Raw genomic sequence first — 19,849 nt, 5'->3', positions numbered from 1 at the left:
GGGCCCTTCATTTTTATCTTTTATTTGTTATTTTCAAAATTATCACTATTTTATTTTGCTCTTATTTTTAATTTTTGTTTGCTACTCTTAAAATTTTTCTTTTTTTCTTTTTTCTTTTTTTTCTCTCTCTCTCTCTGCCTCACTCCCTTGCTTTCCCACATTGTTCTTCATCTCCCTTTGTGTTCCTGTTCTGCCTCTAATTTGTATTTCATTTTTACCTTTCTTTTCCTCTTTCCTTCTCTTGCCTATGTCCTCTGGCCTCACTGATAACCTTCTCCTATCCTTCTACCTACCTATTCCTTCCTCCCCAACTCCTTCTAACTCACCATGCTGAAGGGCAAAGTTGCTATATTGAAGAGTATATTCACTATAAATACATGTTGGGTTGGTCATTGATTTTGATTTAATTCACACAGTGAAAGGTGATAGATTAATAACTACCACAAATTGTCATTTTTAAGAGGTACTTGATGCTCTTGTGTTACTGACTGTATCACTTGGGCTAAGGTGTTATGATTGATCTAATCAGCTGTCCTTCTTGGTATAATGAAAATGAGACAGCCTCAGAGCCATTAGAGACTCAAAACCTAAAGACCAGCTATATCTGGCAGATACCTCTGAGAAGCAGCCATTCCATAAGGGTTCTAAATACATCAACAAAAATACTTATAATAAGTAACTTCAAAGTATCAACCCAGGAATTAAACCAAGGACAGTACCAAAAACAAAAATGAGAAGATGTTTAAGTAAGGCACAAACTCAGACTTCCACCCCACAAAAGGGAAGTTCTGGGGGAAATGAGGTGGAAAAGTCTAATAATCAACCACCTGGACACCCTGAACTGATAGCACAGGAAGTAACAAAATAGATGAATGAGGCTCTAGAAAAATTCAAAACAGAAATGATTTCCTAGATAACTACAGTGACGGTGAGCAGAGTGAAAGACATGATTAGAGGCTCTAGAACAGAAACAGATACAAAAACAGATGAGCTCAGAAACATGCTAGAAGCCATGAATGCCGAGCATAAGAAAGAAATGGAAAACATGATCACCCAACATAAGAAAGAAATGGAATCCATGAAACAGATTCAAACAGATATTCAGGAGATTAAAAACTCCATTGAAAGCATACAGAACAGATTAAGGGAATCTGAAGACAGAATATCAGATATAGAAGACAGGATTGCGGTTAAGAACCATGAAAACAGAGATCTCTTCAAAATAGTAAGGGACCATGAGAAATCAATCCAGCAGCTGCTAGATGATGCAAAGAAGTATAACATCAGACTGATAGGAGTCCAAGAAAAAACAGGAGAAAGTACAATTGACATAAAAAAACTGTTCACAGAAGTAATACTAGAAAACTTCACAGAAAGAGGTAGAGAATTAGACACACAGATAAGCGAGCCATATAGAACTCCAACTAGCCATGATCAAAAAAAAAATCTACACATAGACATATAATAATCAAGATCCCAGAAACCCAACAGAAGAACAAAATCCTACAGGCAGTTAGAGAAAAGAAACAAATCACATACAAAGGAAAGCCCATCACAATCACAGCAGACTTCTCAACACAAACCCTCAAATCAAGGAGAGCCTAAGTGAAGTATTTCAAGCCCTAAAAGAAAATAACTTCCAACCTAGACTGTTGTATCCTGCAAAATTATCTTTCAAAATCAATGGGGAAATTAGATACTTCCACAACAAAGAACACCTGAAACATTCCATGAACACGAAACCAGCACTCCAAACAATTCTAAGCAATATCCTAGAAAAAGACAATGAAGGTCAAAACTCCATGAGGCACAACAGAGGGAAGCCACCAGGCAAGGTAAGGAACTAAAGGGAAAAGGGGGGGGGGATAAAAGAGCCAACAACAGCAAAACATCATGACAAGGATGAGTCAATATTTATCAACTATAACTCTCAATGTTAATGGCCTCAATTCACCAATCAAAAGAAATAGACTGACAGAATGGATTAAGAAAATGGATTAAGAAAATCCAGCAAAATGCTGTATACAAGAAACACACCAACTCAAAAAGAAATTCATAGACTGAAAGTAAAAGGATGGAAAATAGTTCTCCATGTGACAGGAACCCAGAAAAAAGCAGGGGTAGCAATCTTATTTGCAGACAAAGTAGATTTCAAACCAAAACTAATTAAGAGAGACAAAGATGGTAACTACATCCTTGTGAAGGGAACAATCCAAGAGGAAGAGATGACAATCCTAAATATATATGCACCAAATACGAATGCTACCAACTATACAAAACAAATATTAATGGGCATGAAAAACCAAATAAGCACTAATACAATTTTAGTTGGGGACCTCAATACCCCACTATCACAACTAGACAGATCATCTAGACAAAAAATTAACAACGAAATTCTAGAACTGAACCAAGCTACTGAACAAATGGACTTAGTAGATGTTTACAGAGTGTTCCACCCCACAAAATCAGAATACAAATTCTTTTTGGCTGCACGAAGGTCACGATCCAAAATAGACCACATGCTAGCTCACAGGACATGTCTAAATAAATGTAAAAGAAATGAAGCTACCCCCTCCTGAACAACGAATGGGTCACAGAGGAAATTAAAGAAGAAATCAGACAGTTTCTACAAGTAAAGGACAATGCCAGTACAACATACAGGAATCTATGGGACATAATGAAAGCAGTTCTACATGGGAAATTCATAGCAATGAATGACCATAGGAAAATAGAGAGAACTCAGATAAATAACCTAACGCAGAACCTCAAGCTCCTAGAAAAAGAAGAGCACAACAAACTCAAAGCTCGTACAAGACAGGAAATTATAAAGATCAGAGCAGAAATCAATTTAATGGAGACTAAGAGAACGATGAAAAAATTAATGAATCAAAGAGTTGGTTTTCGAAAGAATAAAATTGATAAACCTTTAGCCAATCTTATCAGAAAAAGGAAAGAAAAAGCTCAAATTCATGCAATTAAGAATGAAAAAAGGTGAAGTCATAAAAGACCCAGCAGAAAGCCAGAGGATCATCAATACTTACTTTGAGCATCTGTACTCTAATAAAATGGAAAACACAGAAGAAATGGACAGATTCCTAGATACATACAAATGAACAAAGTCAAATGAAGTGGATATAGAAATTCTAAACACCCCAGTTACAATGAGTGAAATTGAAAATGTAGTAAAAAATTTACCAACAAAGAAAAGCCCAGGTCCTGATGGCTTCACTGCTGAATTCTACAAGACATTTAAAGAAGAACTATCATCATTACTCTTTAAACTCATCAAGGAAATTGAACGGGAAGCACGGCTTCCAAGTTCATTCCTGGAAGCACGTGTTACTTTGATTCCAAAACCAGGGAAAGACCCAACCCAAAAAGAGAACTACAGACCAATCTCCCTGATGAACACAGATGCAAAAATCCTCAACAACATACTGGCAAACAGAATACAGAGTGTCATCAAGAAGATCATACACCCTGACCAAGTTGGATTTATCCCAGGGATGCAACAATGATTCAACATTTGTAAATCAATAAATGTAATACATTATATTAACAGAGTCAAGGACAAAAACCACATGATCATCTCAATAGATGCAGAAAAAGCATTTGACAAAATCCAACACCCATTCATGATAAAAACTCTACAGAAAATTGGAATAGAAGGTCTTTATCTCAACCTGATTAAGGCTATCTATGAAAAACCAACAACCAACATCATACTAAATGGTCAAAAACTGAAAACTTTCATGCTAAAATCAGGACCAAGACAAGGATGCCCACTATCACCACTCCTGTTCAATATAGTTCTGGAAACATTAGCCATAGCAATTAGAAAAGAGAAAGAAACAAAAGGAATAAAGATACAAAAGGAAGAAATTAAACTGTCATTATTTGCTGATGATATGATACTTTACATAGAAGACCCAAAAAACTCTGCCAAAAGACTTCTAGACTTAATTGACAGATTCAGTAGAGTAGCTGGATATAAGGTCAACACTCAAAATACAATAGCCTTCTTATACACAAATAGCAAACTCACCGAGAGAGAAATTTGGGAAATAATTCCTTTTGCAATAGCATCCAAAAAAATGAAATATCTAGGAATCAACCTCACAAAGGAAGCAAAAGACCTTTACACTGAAAACTACAGCACTCCAAAAAAGGAGATTGAGGCGGAAATAAGACAATGGAAAGACATCCCTTGTTCCTGGGTAGGAAAAACCAATATAGTGAAAATGGCCATACTTCCAAAACTGCTATATAGATTTAATGCGCTGCAGACTGAATTTCCAACAATATACTTCAGAACTAGAGAAAACAATCCAATAATTCATTTGGAACCAAAAGAGACCTAGAATAGCAAAAGCAATTCTAGGCAACAGAAACATGGCTGGGGGTATCACAATCCCCAACTTGAAACTATACTACAAAGCTACTGTGATAAAAACAGCATGGTACTGGCAAACAAACAGAACTGAGGATCAGTGGAATAGATTAGAAGATGCAGAAACAAATCCAGATATACTCAGCCACCTCATCTTTGACAAAGGAGCCAACCACCCTCATTGTAGGAAAGATACCTCTTTAATAAACGGTGTTGGAAAAACTGGATTTCAACTTGTAAAAGATTAAAACTAGACCCATACCTATCACCATGCATTAAACTAAGATCAAAGGGAATTAAAGATCTAAATATTAAGATAGATACACTAAACTTGCTGGAAGATAAGTTAGGGAGAACTCTTGAAGACATTGGCATAGGAAAAGGCTTTATGAACAAAACCTCAGTAGCACGGGAGCTAGCACAAAGAATCAACAAATGGGATCTCATCTTACTGAAAAGCTTCTGCACTGAAAGAGAAACTACCAATAGAGCTAAGAGACACCTACAAGGCGGGAAAAAAATTTTAGCAGCTGTACTTCAGACAAAGAACTGATATCTAGAATATATAAAGAACTCAAAAAAATCAGACCCCCCAAATTCAAAGCCCCAATTCAAAAATGGGCATCTGAAATGAACAGACATTTCTCAGACAAAGAAGTAAAAACAGCAAATAAATATATGAAAAAATGTTCAACATCACTGGTTATTCGAGAGATGCACATGAAAATAACACTGAGATTCTAACTCACCCCATAAAGAATGGCTGCTGTCAAGAAATCTACCAATAACAAATGCTGGTGGGGCTGTGGGGAGAAAGGAATCCTTCTCCATCGTTGGTGGGAGTACAGACTGGTGCAACCACTGTGGAAATCAGTACGGAGACACCTCAAAGAACTAAGGCTAACGGTCCCATTTGACCCAGCTATTACCTTGCTGGGTATCTTTCCCAAAGAATTAAAAGAATTATACCACAGCAATATATGTGCAGCCATGTTTATAGTGGTGCAGTTTGTAACAGCTAAAGCTTAGAAACAGCCCAAGTGTCCATCAACTGGAAACTGGATAAAGAAGATGTGTTTTTTTTAATAAAATGGAGTACTACTCAGCCATAAAGAATGAGAAACTAGAGACATTACTAAATGGATGCATATTGAGGCCATCCTCTTAAGTGAAATAAATACGACACATATGCAAATACAGAATAGTTCCTCTAATGTGAGAAACTGAAAGTGTAAATAAAGATTAAAGTGATTAAAATGAATAATTGATAATTTGAAATAGGAAAAAAGGTTCAAAGGGGTAGGGGTGGTAGGAGGGGAAGGGGAAAGGAAAGAAGGGAAAGGAAAAATTATGAGAAAAGAAAAAAAATGGAAACAAAATCTATATAAATAGGGAAGGGTGGAGGAGGTGAAGGGCACACAGGTAATGGGGGAAAAAAATGAGAACCAAGATACATCATGTACAGGTACAAGCACCCAACGATACGTTTACATTTATTGTATACCTAAAATGTACCAATAAAAGAATTTAAAAAAACATATGGCATAAATTCAGTATTAATAATGACTCATAGAGCTTTGAGATTTTTTTGAAAACTGACATTCACGACAGTATACCTGTATGGCCTACCACAGTACTACTGCGTAAATATATCATGTAAAGTACATATTGTTACAAAATAAATATCATTATAAAGAGTTGCAGTGTACAGACCAGAATTTTCTATTATACTATGTTGGACTATTAATAACTCAAACTTACATCCCAAAGGGCAATAATGCCCCAATTCAAACTTAAAATCAGCTATGCAAATACAGTAAGGGTGAGGGGCAGGTGTGCAAGATACAAAGTGAAGAACATATGACATATCTGACCATTTAGGGACAGAACTCCAATTTGAAGACAGAACTCTAGTGGTTGACATATAACATGAAATATGCTGACCTTATACTTGTAAAGCATTTGCCCTTTAAGTTATTTTAATGTATTGACCAAACTATATAGTGATGTAGAATTTCTATTTTAGTAAAGAATACTAGGACTATACAGTATACATTACATATATAAAATAAAGCTCGTGGTCTATGGATCATAATAGTGGCCAATAAACAGCCGAGAAGAAACTCTATTTGCCACTTAAGACTTCATACACAGACCCCCCCATGTCTACATCTGCTCATCAATAAAGGAAAGCTATCAAAATCCTAGTGGTATCCATAATTATCTTTGCTTGTTTTACATTTTATTTCCCCTTGAATTTGTCTAGCTTCTAACCCTTAACTTCATTCCATATTTAGGAACCGATTTCCAGCCCTTTTGGATCTATGCCTGGTTTTTCAAGGTTTTTATATATGTGCTTTACGTATTTCAAGGACTTTGTTCTGAGCTAATTACTTCAGCTCTCCGAATTCTGACTTTGATAAACCCTGCTGGGGCCCTGTAGGTTCAATCTTTGGTTTGGATCTGCAAACTGGCATCTGAGCAGAGCCCACCTAAGTTTGCATGGGAGGAGGTGAAATAAATTTATCTTGTTCAAGTATTTGAGTTCTTGAACATATTTCTACAAATCATCCTCAGATTTCTGTATGTTCCTTAATAACCATAATAAATATTTGGTTTTCAACTAGGATACTCACCAGAATTACCCATAGAGCATCTTTAAAATATATATATTCAAGTCTGATACCTAAAAATCACAATTCTGAGGATCAAAGGTCAGTAGGCAGCACACTGATCATGACAACTTTGATTCAGCTGGGCAGCCAGAGTTGAGAACATTTGCTATAAAAAGGGGCTTCTTCTCTTTTTTATTACAGTAAAGATAAGGTAACAAGAATGGAAATGGAGTATGACAAAGAGAAAAGGTAGGAAATTACTTTTTCCATCTGGCTTTTGAGATGAGAAAATGTGGCAGCCCAGGATTGCAACATAAACCAAGTTTGCTTTTATTATTCCTAGCACTTATTTTCTTCACTTTCTTCTTATCTCTGGGCTTGCCAACTCTTTTCTTGACCTCTAAAATACTGGACGGTACTCCTGTTGCATGTTCTCTTCAATCCATTTCATCCTGCCACTCAGTCTTTTTTCTTCGTGCATATTCTTTGCTTTTTCTGACAAGCAAACTCCCAATCCTCTGCTCACTTCAGGCATATATGAGGAAGCCAAGTAACACTAAGACATTGTTGTTTGCTTTCTCTCACTGGAGCCTAGCATTGTCTATTTGATCCTATCAGTGATTCTTGGTGGATAAGATATCTTTGACAGAAAGGACCTAGCATGAACTGACTATGGCTATAGGAAGGGGAACATAAGAGTTTGTAGCTGCCACTTTGTTCTGACAAACTTTCCCAACACTTCTTTTTTGCTTCTTTTTTATTGAATCCTGGGGCCAAAAATCTCTATCAATGCACAATGAACAATGGCAATTTCTACATCAAAAAGAATGTAAAACTGCCTTTAACCATACAGAATCTAAAACCAATGCCTGAGAATATATTAACAGAGACTTCCATTTCTAGTATGCGAAAACATGGCGTTATTTGGTTCAACCGACTTACTGAGAACCTTAAAAGATTATTTTATGGAATGACTGAGTACTAAATTAAGTAAGCCAAGAAGAGACTTTGGGAAAACAGGTTATGAAGTAAACTGAAATGACAAAGGAGGTTTCAGCTGCTTTAAAAAATGTATACCTTTCTACCCAATGAAATGAACATAATGATTATTACTGTTTCAGAGAATGAGGAAGAATACAAGAGGTCAAAAGACAGTTACAAAAAAAAAAAAATAGGGACCAGGAAAGTCAAAGAGAAGGAAATTTGACTTTAAATACTTACCACTCTATGTCTTTGTTTATTCTGCCTGCAATATCCTTCCTACTTCCTTGTCTGATTAAATTATATTGATCTTTCAAGACACAGTATGGAAATACTGGAATATACCTTTAATTAGATTCAGCTACATGCTACCTCTCTGTAAAATGGCACAGGTACAATATCCTATCCTAGTACAACTGTTTTACATGTTTTATATGTTCATTGTCCTATTAGTCTCGTTTTCAATTTGTATCTATGATAATTAACTTTAAAAGGTCTTATAAGATAAATTAATCTGATGCTGGAAAAATAAAAGGGGAGTGGAGGACAAAGAAGGGAACTGAAATTATGTTTCATACATGTGCCAATTCCTTACAATGAATATACTCGTTAGGTACTGCAAATATGTACTAATAAGTCAAAATGAAAAATAAATAAGTCAAATATTATCAAAATAAAATAATAATACCCCATCTTACAGCATTTATTACACTATTTTGAAACAAATATTTGAAGATAAGAAAACAAAGATAAGCATAGGTACTACATTTGGTGTTCTCTAAAATCTACATTGAACAGTGGGGCTGAGGGTGTAGCTCATTGGTATAGCTCTTCCCTGAGTTCCATCCCCTATACTATAAAACAAGAAAATTTAAAAATAAAACCTACAGTGAAATGACTGTTTACTAATATTTGGTTTACAAAGAATACCACCACTTTAAACAAATATTAACTATTTAGGGCTGTATAAATATACTGTATGAAATACCTTGAAATCATTCAAAAGATCAAAGGAACATTCAGTGTACTGATAAGAAAAGAGCACTTAAATATATTATGTGGCAAAAGTAATGGAATAGTTTATATATTTGTTTCTCTAAAACACAGGAATAGGGAAGGTATATGTACTTTTTCTAGAAAGATACACAAGAAACCAATAAAAAGAGTATAAGGACTTTGTATTTTCATATTTTCTATGTTTTTTGTATTTTCTAGTCTAAATGATTTCATAAAACTTTTAAAGTTACAAGCAAGTACTATCCATTTCCTTTTTAAAAAGCTTTTAAAAAATGTTCTTTGAGGGTACACATGGTCTCTCACACACTGTTGTATTATTATCACTTCAAATAGAGGGGAACACAGTTGATATTTGATGAAATGTTTGTTGAACCAAACTTTGCTTATCATCCATTCGAGTTTCTTATCTCTTTCCCAAACTACTGACTTTTCATTGTGCCTGCCCCAATTATCCTTTGTCAGACTTAAAGTGCCAAATATCATGCCTTGAAATAGCTGCTCAATAAATATGTGCTCAATTCAATCATAATATTTTACCTGTATGAAATGCAGCTGGCAAGTCTGGGAAGAGTGATTTATTTCTATTCCTTGTCACTTGTTTCCAATAATTTGCTCAACACACATTATACAAACATTCATCTACATCAAACATGTTTAAGTCAATAAGCTTATTCTGAAGATACAAAAATGAGTAAAATCTACTCTATACTCTAAATGCTCATCAATCCATCAAATTTTTCCTTGGCAGGAAAGAAATGGGAGTGACAATGTGAGTGCACTAATCGTGCTTCTCTCTTTAGCTCTCTGAAGTCCTCTTTGTCTAACATGTCCTATTTAAATTCATTTTAATTATATATGGTCAATGAATACTCTTAACAGTTTAATGGAATAATATATTTGAAAAGGTAGCTGAAGAGTGACATAAAATGGATTAGCAAAGGAGTAACTATTTCAATGTCCTAATTTTCTTCAATCCTAGCAAGCAGTGTCTGCCAATCTCTTTATGAATGGGATTGAAGAACTAGGTATCAGATGAAAAATGCACTATTGATAGTTCTGGGTCATCTTAAAATAATGAAGTTTGCCTTAAATGGACTCTCGTTACATGTTTGATGAAAATCTGACAGAGAAGAAATAAAATTATTTATAACCTACCAACAACACAACAAAGTTTAAATACAAGTTAGGAAATAAATCAGCAAAATAAATCAGCATAAATCATCTCAAATCAGCAGGACCAGGTCTGAGGACCACTCCAGAGTGGGATTGGGTGGGAAAGTCAAAGAAAACTTGTGATAGTAAATAAAGGACTCTGTCAAAAAAGGAGGAAACCTTGGTGGGGAAACACTGAGACGAGGTCTGACTGGCTGCTAGGGTCCAGCAGGACCTGAGATGGCAGCCTTAATTACAAAGTACTGCCAGAAGAAGGTAGTGTGGCACAAGGAGAGGCATCACTGGTTTCCATGATGAAATGAGAGAAGAAAGCAGGCGGCTGAAAGTAAAGATCTACAATGCAGGTGGTGGGTCTTTCTAAATGTAAACACACCAAGTATCTACATCTGTTTCTAATTGGGCCACTTAGTAAGCGCATTTCACCTTAAGCACAGAATATAAAGCTCTTGAACTATGAATGAATTATCCTAAAAGCCAATGCTTCCTTACATCAAATCTTATGCTATTACTAAGGGAAATTTTAAAAACTGTAGAGTTGTGATTGCATTAAAGATTTTTCCTTTTACTTTTTAAGGAAAGATATATAAATTACTGTAAGATACTATAAATATTTATATAATTTAGTATAAGTACTTTTTTCTATTTTTAAGTTCACTTTTTTCCCTAATTTTTACCTTAAAATTTCTGTACTTCATATGACAAGCATTCACTCTAAATTAAACTAGTGTACTGTTAAATTTTTGTCAATTTTTTCTCATTCTATTTCTATATATTCCTAACTTTACTTTTATGTACCTTTCTTCTAAGATCTATCTCAAAATCCTGACAAAATAATTCTAATTTGATTAACTCACAAAAATCTTTACCAGTTCTAAAGATGGATTTTCTTTCACCTAGATTCATTTCAGTATAATTATACAATTATAAATTTTATTTCTTAGACATAACCAAGTGAAAAATAAGCAAAATTTCATATCCATCTGAGTTTTAATACTGAGAAAAATAAAAACTAATACCATCCTATGTATACAACTTTCTGACCTAAAAATTCTTAGCAAGGAACACTGAAGATTGATAAAAGACATTATTAAACTACTGTAAAAAAGAACTGCTAATATTAATAGATTAAATAACTATGTAATCTGAACCTGCAGCTTTGAAATTATGTCTTATGGAAAGATGTAACACATACAATACACCACACAGAGGTTATTTCAGGAACTAGCCTGGACAAAGGGTTGTAGGGTGCTTAAAATCCCTGCCAACCTACCTTGTATTTTTGTTTTGCAAGCACCTTCTGAGTCTGGGAGCACAGGTACAATACTGTTATTTTAACGCAATCCCAGCCTCGCAGTTTTCTAAAATTCTAGTATGGTGACTCTTGCATTAATTTTTTTTTCTAGAAATAGCAATATTCATTCAGAAACAGAGAAAGCTTTGGAGATGAAACCAAACTTTGAAACTCTATATTCATGACAAAATAACTACTATTTCATTAAAAGTATGAGTATTTTTTTAAAATGAAAGTTCTCTAAAATATACATTACATAAAAATTTCAAATATTTGCAAACTGTTCAGCAAACTATTTTTGACCAAAGTACAATAAAACATAAAATGATGCTGCATCAAATTTCCGTAACATTGTAGCACAAGACTTGCAAGAAATTCAGATGCTATCTCTACATTTTACTTCAAACCATGATAATGAACGAGAGAAACAAGAGTCATTTTTCAGATAAGTAAAAATGATGACACATGGAGAACTCTGTACCTTTATGCTCATCTTCAAACTCTTCAGATAAGAGGTGGTAGCAACAACCCACACTGCACACTCCCTTGATTTCAGACTTGGAAGTAAATATTCTCAGAGTATTTGGAGCAAGATCACCACAAGTATGTAGGCCCACCATTAAACAATCCTTTAAAGACAAGAACAAATATAAATTTTGGCCATTAAAAGAAAGGTTAAAAAACAATTCAGGTAAAGATTTTAAATATTAATTCAAATATGTGAATTTTTTATAATTATCAAATTCTACCTAGAAATTTTATTTTCAGGATAAATATTATTTCATATTTTCATAATAATTGTTGCCTTTTTAAGTGAAATGTTTGTGATATCATAACTTTTGAGCTTTTTTCAGTGCTTTTGGTTATGTATTATTTGTATTTTCTCTAATCTTTTACAATTAACATTTGCTTAACAGCTAGACAAAAAAAGACTGGATTATGCAAATGTAGCATGCATTACTAAGACAAACTTGTTATATGAAATACATTTATATCATACTTTGTACCAGCCAATTTTATTGATTAAACTTTTTCAGAGGCTGAAATTTAAAAAACTTTAAAAGCATTGCTATTAAAAGCAAATACAAGTTATGCAAAGTGGGCATTTTTACTGTAATGTCAAAAAGTTTATTCACTATCAAATATGGCAATATGAAATTCAACATTTGTGTTCTAAATTTTATAACATGAATTTAAAAATTTTCCTATGAAATATTTCCTTTAATCATCCCAAACCTAATTTAAATGTATACACAGAAATGAGTAATGGATTACTAAATATTTAGAAAGTTGAATTTAATACCTGCCTTTGACATGACTCAGAAATTTAATGAAAGGAGCAAAAAGAAGTTTTTATTCAGGAAATACATTTTGTATTAGAACATACTACTACCATTTGGAACAAAGAGTTTTGGAGAACTTTTATTACCCTCTCAATTTTCAGATAACACGCTGAGCCCAGATAATTCACAGGTTATAATAGTATCAGTGAAGATCTGCAACCTATATATACACACAATCAATTTCTAATTCAATTTTTTAAAAATTAAAAAACTTTTTAAAAATACGCTTAAAAAAAATCAGGCCGGGTGTGGTGGCTCATGCCTGTAATCTCAGCACTCAGGAGAGGCTGAGGCAGGAGGATCACTGCAAGCCTGGGCTACAAAGTGAGTTCAAGGCCAGCCTGAATGGCATAGTGAAACCCTGTCTCAAGAAGACAAAAAAAAAGAAAAATCACTTCTGTTATCTAAAGAAATACTTGTCCAGCAGCTTAATCCCTTTATATCAACAATTAATTTTAAGTGTATAAACACTGATGTTTAACAGCTGTCATCAACTAATTACCACTAAGCCTAACTACATAAATTATATTATAATCATTAATAGCATAGTCTTAGAAATTAGTCAGGGTTTAAATTCCAGTTCAGTTATAAATGTGATTTGGCAAATCTGTTTTAACTGTTCAGTGTCTTAGTTTTCTGCTCTATAGAGTGGCAATGAAAACAGCATCTCATCTTAGTGCACTGTGGCATGACTAGTAAGTTCCGTAAATGACTTAATATCATCTCTGTCATACAACAACATTTAGATGTTTTCTGTTTTTTCCATCACTATTATTTACTCTATGTTATAAATTCAAAGTAACAGAAATTTAATTTGTGACTCAAGTATATTTTTATAACTATTCAGAAATACCTGATGACCTGATGGAATGCTCAGCTGATAGAATATTCAGTTACATCAGCCACTGCTCTTCAAAGCACAGTTCTTGGAGTGCTTTGGAACCATTTTGTGTTTCCTGATGATTAGATAACTTAGCTAGGTTTTATTTAGGTGCTACAATGTTATAAATTTTAAAAAGTTCAGACACCAAAAGTTTATTGTCAATTAAGAGAATAAGGGGCAAAAAATTCTCTCTGTAAGCCTAGTTGAGCTTTCCCTAAAGATAATGTTCTCTAAGAAGATTTAAATTCATCTTTGAATGTATTCATCATATAAAGTTCATAGTATTAGCAAAGAGCAGCTAGGGGACAAAGATATATAAACACTATATTATCCTAAGAGTAAAATATTTAAGTATTATTTGGAGGAGGGGGAGGGAGACTGGGAAATAATAGTGAATTTTGGTTATTAAATTGCTGGCTCACACTGTAGGACTCAAAAAACATTATTCTACCTTGCCTTATTTTAGATGATTTTCGTGTTTGCATAGTTCTGATCATATACTTCCAATAAGATTTTTAAAAACTTAAAAAATGACAATATGCACTAGATTTTTATACTTTCAAAAATAAGGTTAAATTCATAGAATTTGTTTAAGCCTATGAGAAAGAATAACCTAATTACTATTTTAATATATAAGAACATCAGTTCATAAAAATTAACTAATTTCCTTTAACTAGTGACTTCTAAAAATATTGGGGGAAAGAAAAATTACTCATTTACAAAATGTCAAAATACTGGCCAGTTACTAAACAAGAATTTAAATTTATAAAGAACTCTGGTATCTCATTTACTCATTTCTCTGGGTAAGAGTTTCTTAAAAATTTAACATGGTAGAATATGCAACTCCAAAAACTACCTTGTTTTTGAAAAGAGTTAAGACAAATGAACTCTAGAAACTTCTCTATAACCTTGTTTTAACAAATGACATTGTCTTTAAGATCTGTTTTCTTTCAATTACCTAATTTGACAAACTTGAAATTTAAAAAAATGTTCCAACTTTAAAGAAAACCTAGAAACTACTCTTGCTCAAGGAAATTACATATTTCCATTCCAAATGCATATTTGATCACCATATCTAACAAACATAATTTTGTACTAAGTACCTCTTTGCTATAAATATATGTTCTCACACAAAACAAAATGATAAATATTGGAGATGTTATGTATGCCAACTACCTTCACTGGATCTTTATAAAATGTATACATGTACAAAAGCATCATGTTGTCCCCTATAAAGATGTATAATTATGTGTCAGCTAAAAAACATGACATACGTAAGATTTTTCTTGAATTATAATTTTAACAATCTGTGTACTGGGGTAGAAAACTCAGCTTACCAACTAGCTTTTTGTCAGTTCTATGAGATTTAGGAGAACTGAAATGAGTAGTAGGTACTCTATGGAAATACGTTTTTCTTAAATTTTTGGCAGGTGTAGGTATAATGAAAATATGCTTACTATTTTATTTTCTTGGTTTTTTAGATTAATGCTAGTATTAGTATGTTAAGACACCTATCAAATTAAATTCTGTTTATAGCATTTTGTATCAAATGAATCAAAGTGAAATCACCTCCAGATCTTTAATAATGTCATGTAGGTCTGAATCAGCAGTGATAAAAGAAGTTAATGGTGAATATATATTTGATTCACTTGACTGTGATGTCATTTTTCTTCTCCCTTTATTTACTTCAGACATTTCTCTGTTAGATATCTGTGATGACGAAATAGGCTCTATGGCATCAATAGGCAAAAAGTCTATGAGAGAAAAGGTATTTACAAAACACAAATTTTCTTCTTCATATGGTTGCGTATGTAGGTTTTCCACTTGTATTCTAATGTCAGAAATTACAGAGCTTGAAAAATCTGGCAAAAAATCTGAAGTAGGCATCTTTTCTTGCTTTGCAGGACTATTGTTATACACTTGCTCAGTATCTGTTTTATATTTCATTTCATTCTGCACTTTTCTTTCTTTTGTCATTTTTAATGCCAGGCCATTGACATCTACTTTAGATTGAGTATGGTAGAGTTTCCAATGTTTCTTTAGTTTCCGGTTCCTCTCCTCAGCCCCACGAGTATTGGTATTTGAGGAATCAATTCCATAAACATTTAAGCCATATTTCAAGGACAAAAATGAGCTTAGGTAGCCTTTACCAGAACCCAAGTCAATTACCTGAAGCAAGAAAAACAATGACAGGATTTTAGTCAGTTGGTAATAAAAAGCATATATACACAAACATATATACACACATATATATATATATTTTAAAGCAAGTGAACAAATGTATTATATAATTTACATAACCTGCAACACTTGTTATTTTTCTATTAAAAAACAACCACTCTGGTCATTTTTACTCAACATTGCCTGGCTATTCAATGTACTAAATCAAGAGCAAGAATAAAATACATAAAAATTGGAAAGGAAGAAGTAAAACTATCTTTTCATATGACTGTGTGCACAGAAAATCCTGGAGATTATATTTAAAAAGTTAACAAAAATAGTAAGTAGATTTATCAATCTCTTAAGAGTAAGAAGTCAATAGAAATTAAAAATGAGCCATCAGAACATGTGCAATATAGTAGCAAAACAATCTGAAAGGAAAATTTTAGAACAAGTGAATTAAAATGGTTAATTTCTTAAAAGAGTTAGTTTAAATGTATAAACAAAGACTACCGTGAAATAAAGAGTCAAAAATAGTGAAAATGTTTCCTTTATAACACAACAGAAAAAAATGATCCATCTTATTAAGGATAAAACCTTAAATCACCACAAAGGCATCATAATTTGCACTCTCTCACTTCAACCTCAGCTCCTGTTATTTTCATCCTGCTCATTCTATTGGAGTTGATCTGGCTTCCTCGCTGTTTCAAGAACTATTCCCACTTCAGTGCCAATGAATATGTTCCATCCACAGGAAAAGTTCTGAATTAACTCCTCCTTTCCCTTTTTATTTCATTCCTCTTTAAAATATACAACAGAATACAATCTTTTTATTGTTTCTCTCCCCTTATTGGAATATAAATACCATGAAGGCAAAAGATTTTTTATTTATTCACCTCCGCAGGCTCAGTAACAGTGCCTCTGACACATGGTAAAAGCTAAGAAAATATTGTGTATTGTGTATGAATGAATAAATTAAGTAGGTAAGTATGAGTGGATGAATGCATTTTAGAAATAAAAATTAAAAAGCCCTGGAGATGTGTGTGAGAAGTCAGTTTTGGTCATGCAGGAAGCAGTATGGCTAAGCAGAAATGAACTTTTTTTCTTTCTTTTTTAATCTACTTTTCTATGGCCAGTGCTAAGATTAAGTATTTCATAATTTGAGTCTCCACCTCTGAAATCTGTTATTTATTAAATCTAAGTTTTAAATGTATATTTAGTAAATATATGACACAATTAAACATTGAGAAAATCAAATAATATTTCTAATATGTGATCTTACCAAAAAATCTTTCATTTGCCAAGGATACTCTACAATGGACTGATTTGGGCCTTTTCCGAAATCATAAATTTTTGGTTGTTTTATTTACCATTGCTATGAAAAAGTTCTCTTAAAGTAGGCTTAACATGAAGCATTAAGCCATTTCAAAAATATTTTTGGCACACTTTAAAAATAAAAATAAATCTATCAAATTAAAATTATCCAGTATTACACAGCATTAAATAAAAATAAAGAATAAAGAAATAAAATAAAGAATAAAGGTAGTATGCATGTGAAGTGTGAAGCACAAAATAAATACACTTCATTTTATTTTGGGTTATATCAAATGCAAATATGTCAACAAGACTTAACTGTAAGTGATGTAATAGAAGGTAAGAGAGACATGGGAAGGAAGGTAGGAAAAAAGACAAGAATAGCAGCTCTAGGAAAAGTGTATTATTTAGCAAGATACCACGATGGGGCAACTTGGGTTTAATCCCATTGGGAAATTCTGAGACTCAGTACAGAACACATACTTAAGAATCATCCCACCTGAAATGTATCCACTATTCAATAAGAGAAAACATGCAAGGATGAAATGCAGACATTGTTGGGTAAAAACCAGGCTAGCACATCAAGAAATGGGACCATCAGGAACCCTACAGCATCTGCCAACTTCCATCCCAAAACCCAGAGTATTATTTCCACTACATATAACTATATTTTCTTTCCATATCCTATCTCCCTGCTTCCCTCACCAAAGGTGACAACTATTCTCAAATTACTATTTGACTCCGTTGCTTCCTTAGTCTTTCTGCATATATTTTTGTATTGAAAACATACTATTATTTTTTAATAGATTTTAAAAAACAGTACTATAAAACATGTAGTTTTCTGTAACTTGCTTATTTTCCTATTCAGTTTTGTTTCTAATATACATTCATATGATACATATAGTAATAGCTTATCTTTTACTGGTATATGATGTTCCTGTACGTAAACACATCACAGATTATTCAATTCGCTATGGATAAAAATATGGTTTGTTACTAGTGTTTAGCTATTAGGAACATTCTTGTACATGCTTTCCAATGCTTGTGAACAAAGTTTCTCTGGGAGAGGGTATACATCTAAAGTTAAATTGATGAGTTACGGAGTATGCAATTGTTCTGGCTTATAAAATAATGGCAAACTGTTTACTGCAAAGGTTATCTCATGCTAGCTACAGTCTAGCCAGCAGTGTTTAAGGATGCCCTTGCAAAGAGAGCTGATGAGACTTTTGAGGATGGAAACATATACCTTGATTGTAGAGGTCACATGAGCATACACACACATTTGAAAAATCAAATTGTACAATTAACATGGGTGCAGTAAAGTTGGGTATGAAATAATTTTGCACAATGGCTAGAATGTGATTAACTCAATGATATTTGATGAGGGAATAAATCTTACACAGTGATATGGCATTGTTACATAAGTAATGGAAAGAAAAGTCTAAAAATTAAGCTCACAGGAACTCTAACTGAAGTCCTTTTCACAGAGTATACATTATGCTTTTTGCTACTTCTCTATTTCCTCTGCTTTGCTTTGTAGCCCCAAATTAAATGATTAGGGTTTTGCCTTTTTTTCTACAAAGAATGTGAGACCAGTTCTTTGGGATTTTGTTGTTCTACTTCATTCAGATTACTTTTCCCCCAAAGGATGGACCTTTATCTCACTCTCCTGCTCTGCACCTAAATATCTACCCTACATGAACAGTCTTCCTTTGGCTTACCTTAAGGCCAGTTATCTGAATTTTCTATCTTCAGGGCTTTGTTCTCTCTACTGGTTCTCCTATTATTAACTGATGCCTTATATGTCTAACCTTGTTATGCTCCTTTCAATGTTAACTGAACTACCCACTTCCTCCTCTGCAGTCCATTCTTATTATTACCCTTAGTGGATACTGGTAGACACTGAAGGCATATTTAGAAAGAGCACGTGCCCCCTGGATTCAGATGAGGCATCAGAGGGGAGAGACTTAGGAAAAGGGTGTACCTGTCCTTGCTCCTGAAACTAAGAACCATTGTCAAGGTAAATTAATTACTGATACTGATAGGTATTACTTAGGCCTGGCACAGTGAAGAAAAGGTTAGGTTCTTCCCCTAGCCCCTAACCCAGAGGTCTAGGCTGTGACAAGTGGCTCTTTGTGCCTAGCCCAAGCTAAAATAGCTTTCTAATTTTCAAATTCATGAGTCTGTAAATCCATGGGAAAAACTCTAATACCTAATAAAAATTAAAGGAGGAAAAAGAAAAGTCCTCCGTTACCTCCACAGAGCTTTTTGGAGGGATAAGAGAAAGACTATTTTTAGACACTATGAAAGAACCTAAATTCTAAAAATATAACCCCTTTGTTTTGTTATGATAAGGAAAGTGTCCCAGACCACAGATTGGCAACTCAGATTCTGAGAGCACCTGGCAGCAAACAATTTTGGAGAAAATCATCCTCATCATTCTGCCTCAAGATGGAGTTACAACTTGTCAAAGTGAATTATCCTTAACTTGTATCCATTCAGAAAAGTGAAATTTGTGGCAGAACATTAATAGTTATATCATGTTTTTACTATAAATGCACTATAATTACACAGCATAACAATAACAATAACCTGGGAGTTATTAGAACATATATTGAAAGATCTGGTATTTTAACGATGCTATAATAGCATAAAAAAGAAATTAATGATATCAAAAAAGGG

At 33.4% G+C, this 19,849-nt stretch overlaps 1 protein-coding gene across 16 annotated transcripts in view; it reads right to left on the bottom strand.

The window, feature by feature from the left end:
* The window catches only part of Mettl25 (methyltransferase like 25), a 244,640-nt gene that overhangs the window by 212,864 nt on the left and 11,927 nt on the right, over positions 1 to 19,849 (bottom strand). For all 16 annotated transcript variants that reach the window (XR_015443631.1, XR_002390137.2, XR_002390138.2 and 13 more), the window contains 2 exons: positions 15,263 to 15,862; positions 11,949 to 12,096 (listed from right to left, as the gene is read on the bottom strand). Coding sequence is in view for 11 of the 16 variants with exons in the window: in XM_087192796.1 (XP_087048922.1) it covers positions 11,949 to 12,096; positions 15,263 to 15,862 (748 nt within the window). In the remaining 5 variants the exon portion in view is untranslated. The remainder of the gene's footprint in view (positions 1 to 11,948; positions 12,097 to 15,262; positions 15,863 to 19,849) is intronic.

Source organism: Heterocephalus glaber, unplaced genomic scaffold (assembly GCF_053883595.1).
Source record: "Heterocephalus glaber isolate CG9 unplaced genomic scaffold, H.glaber_assembly_v1.0 deba00001572, whole genome shotgun sequence".
NCBI classification, from domain to species: domain Eukaryota; kingdom Metazoa; phylum Chordata; class Mammalia; order Rodentia; family Bathyergidae; genus Heterocephalus; species Heterocephalus glaber.
This window is presented reverse-complemented; position numbering and strand designations above follow the sequence as displayed.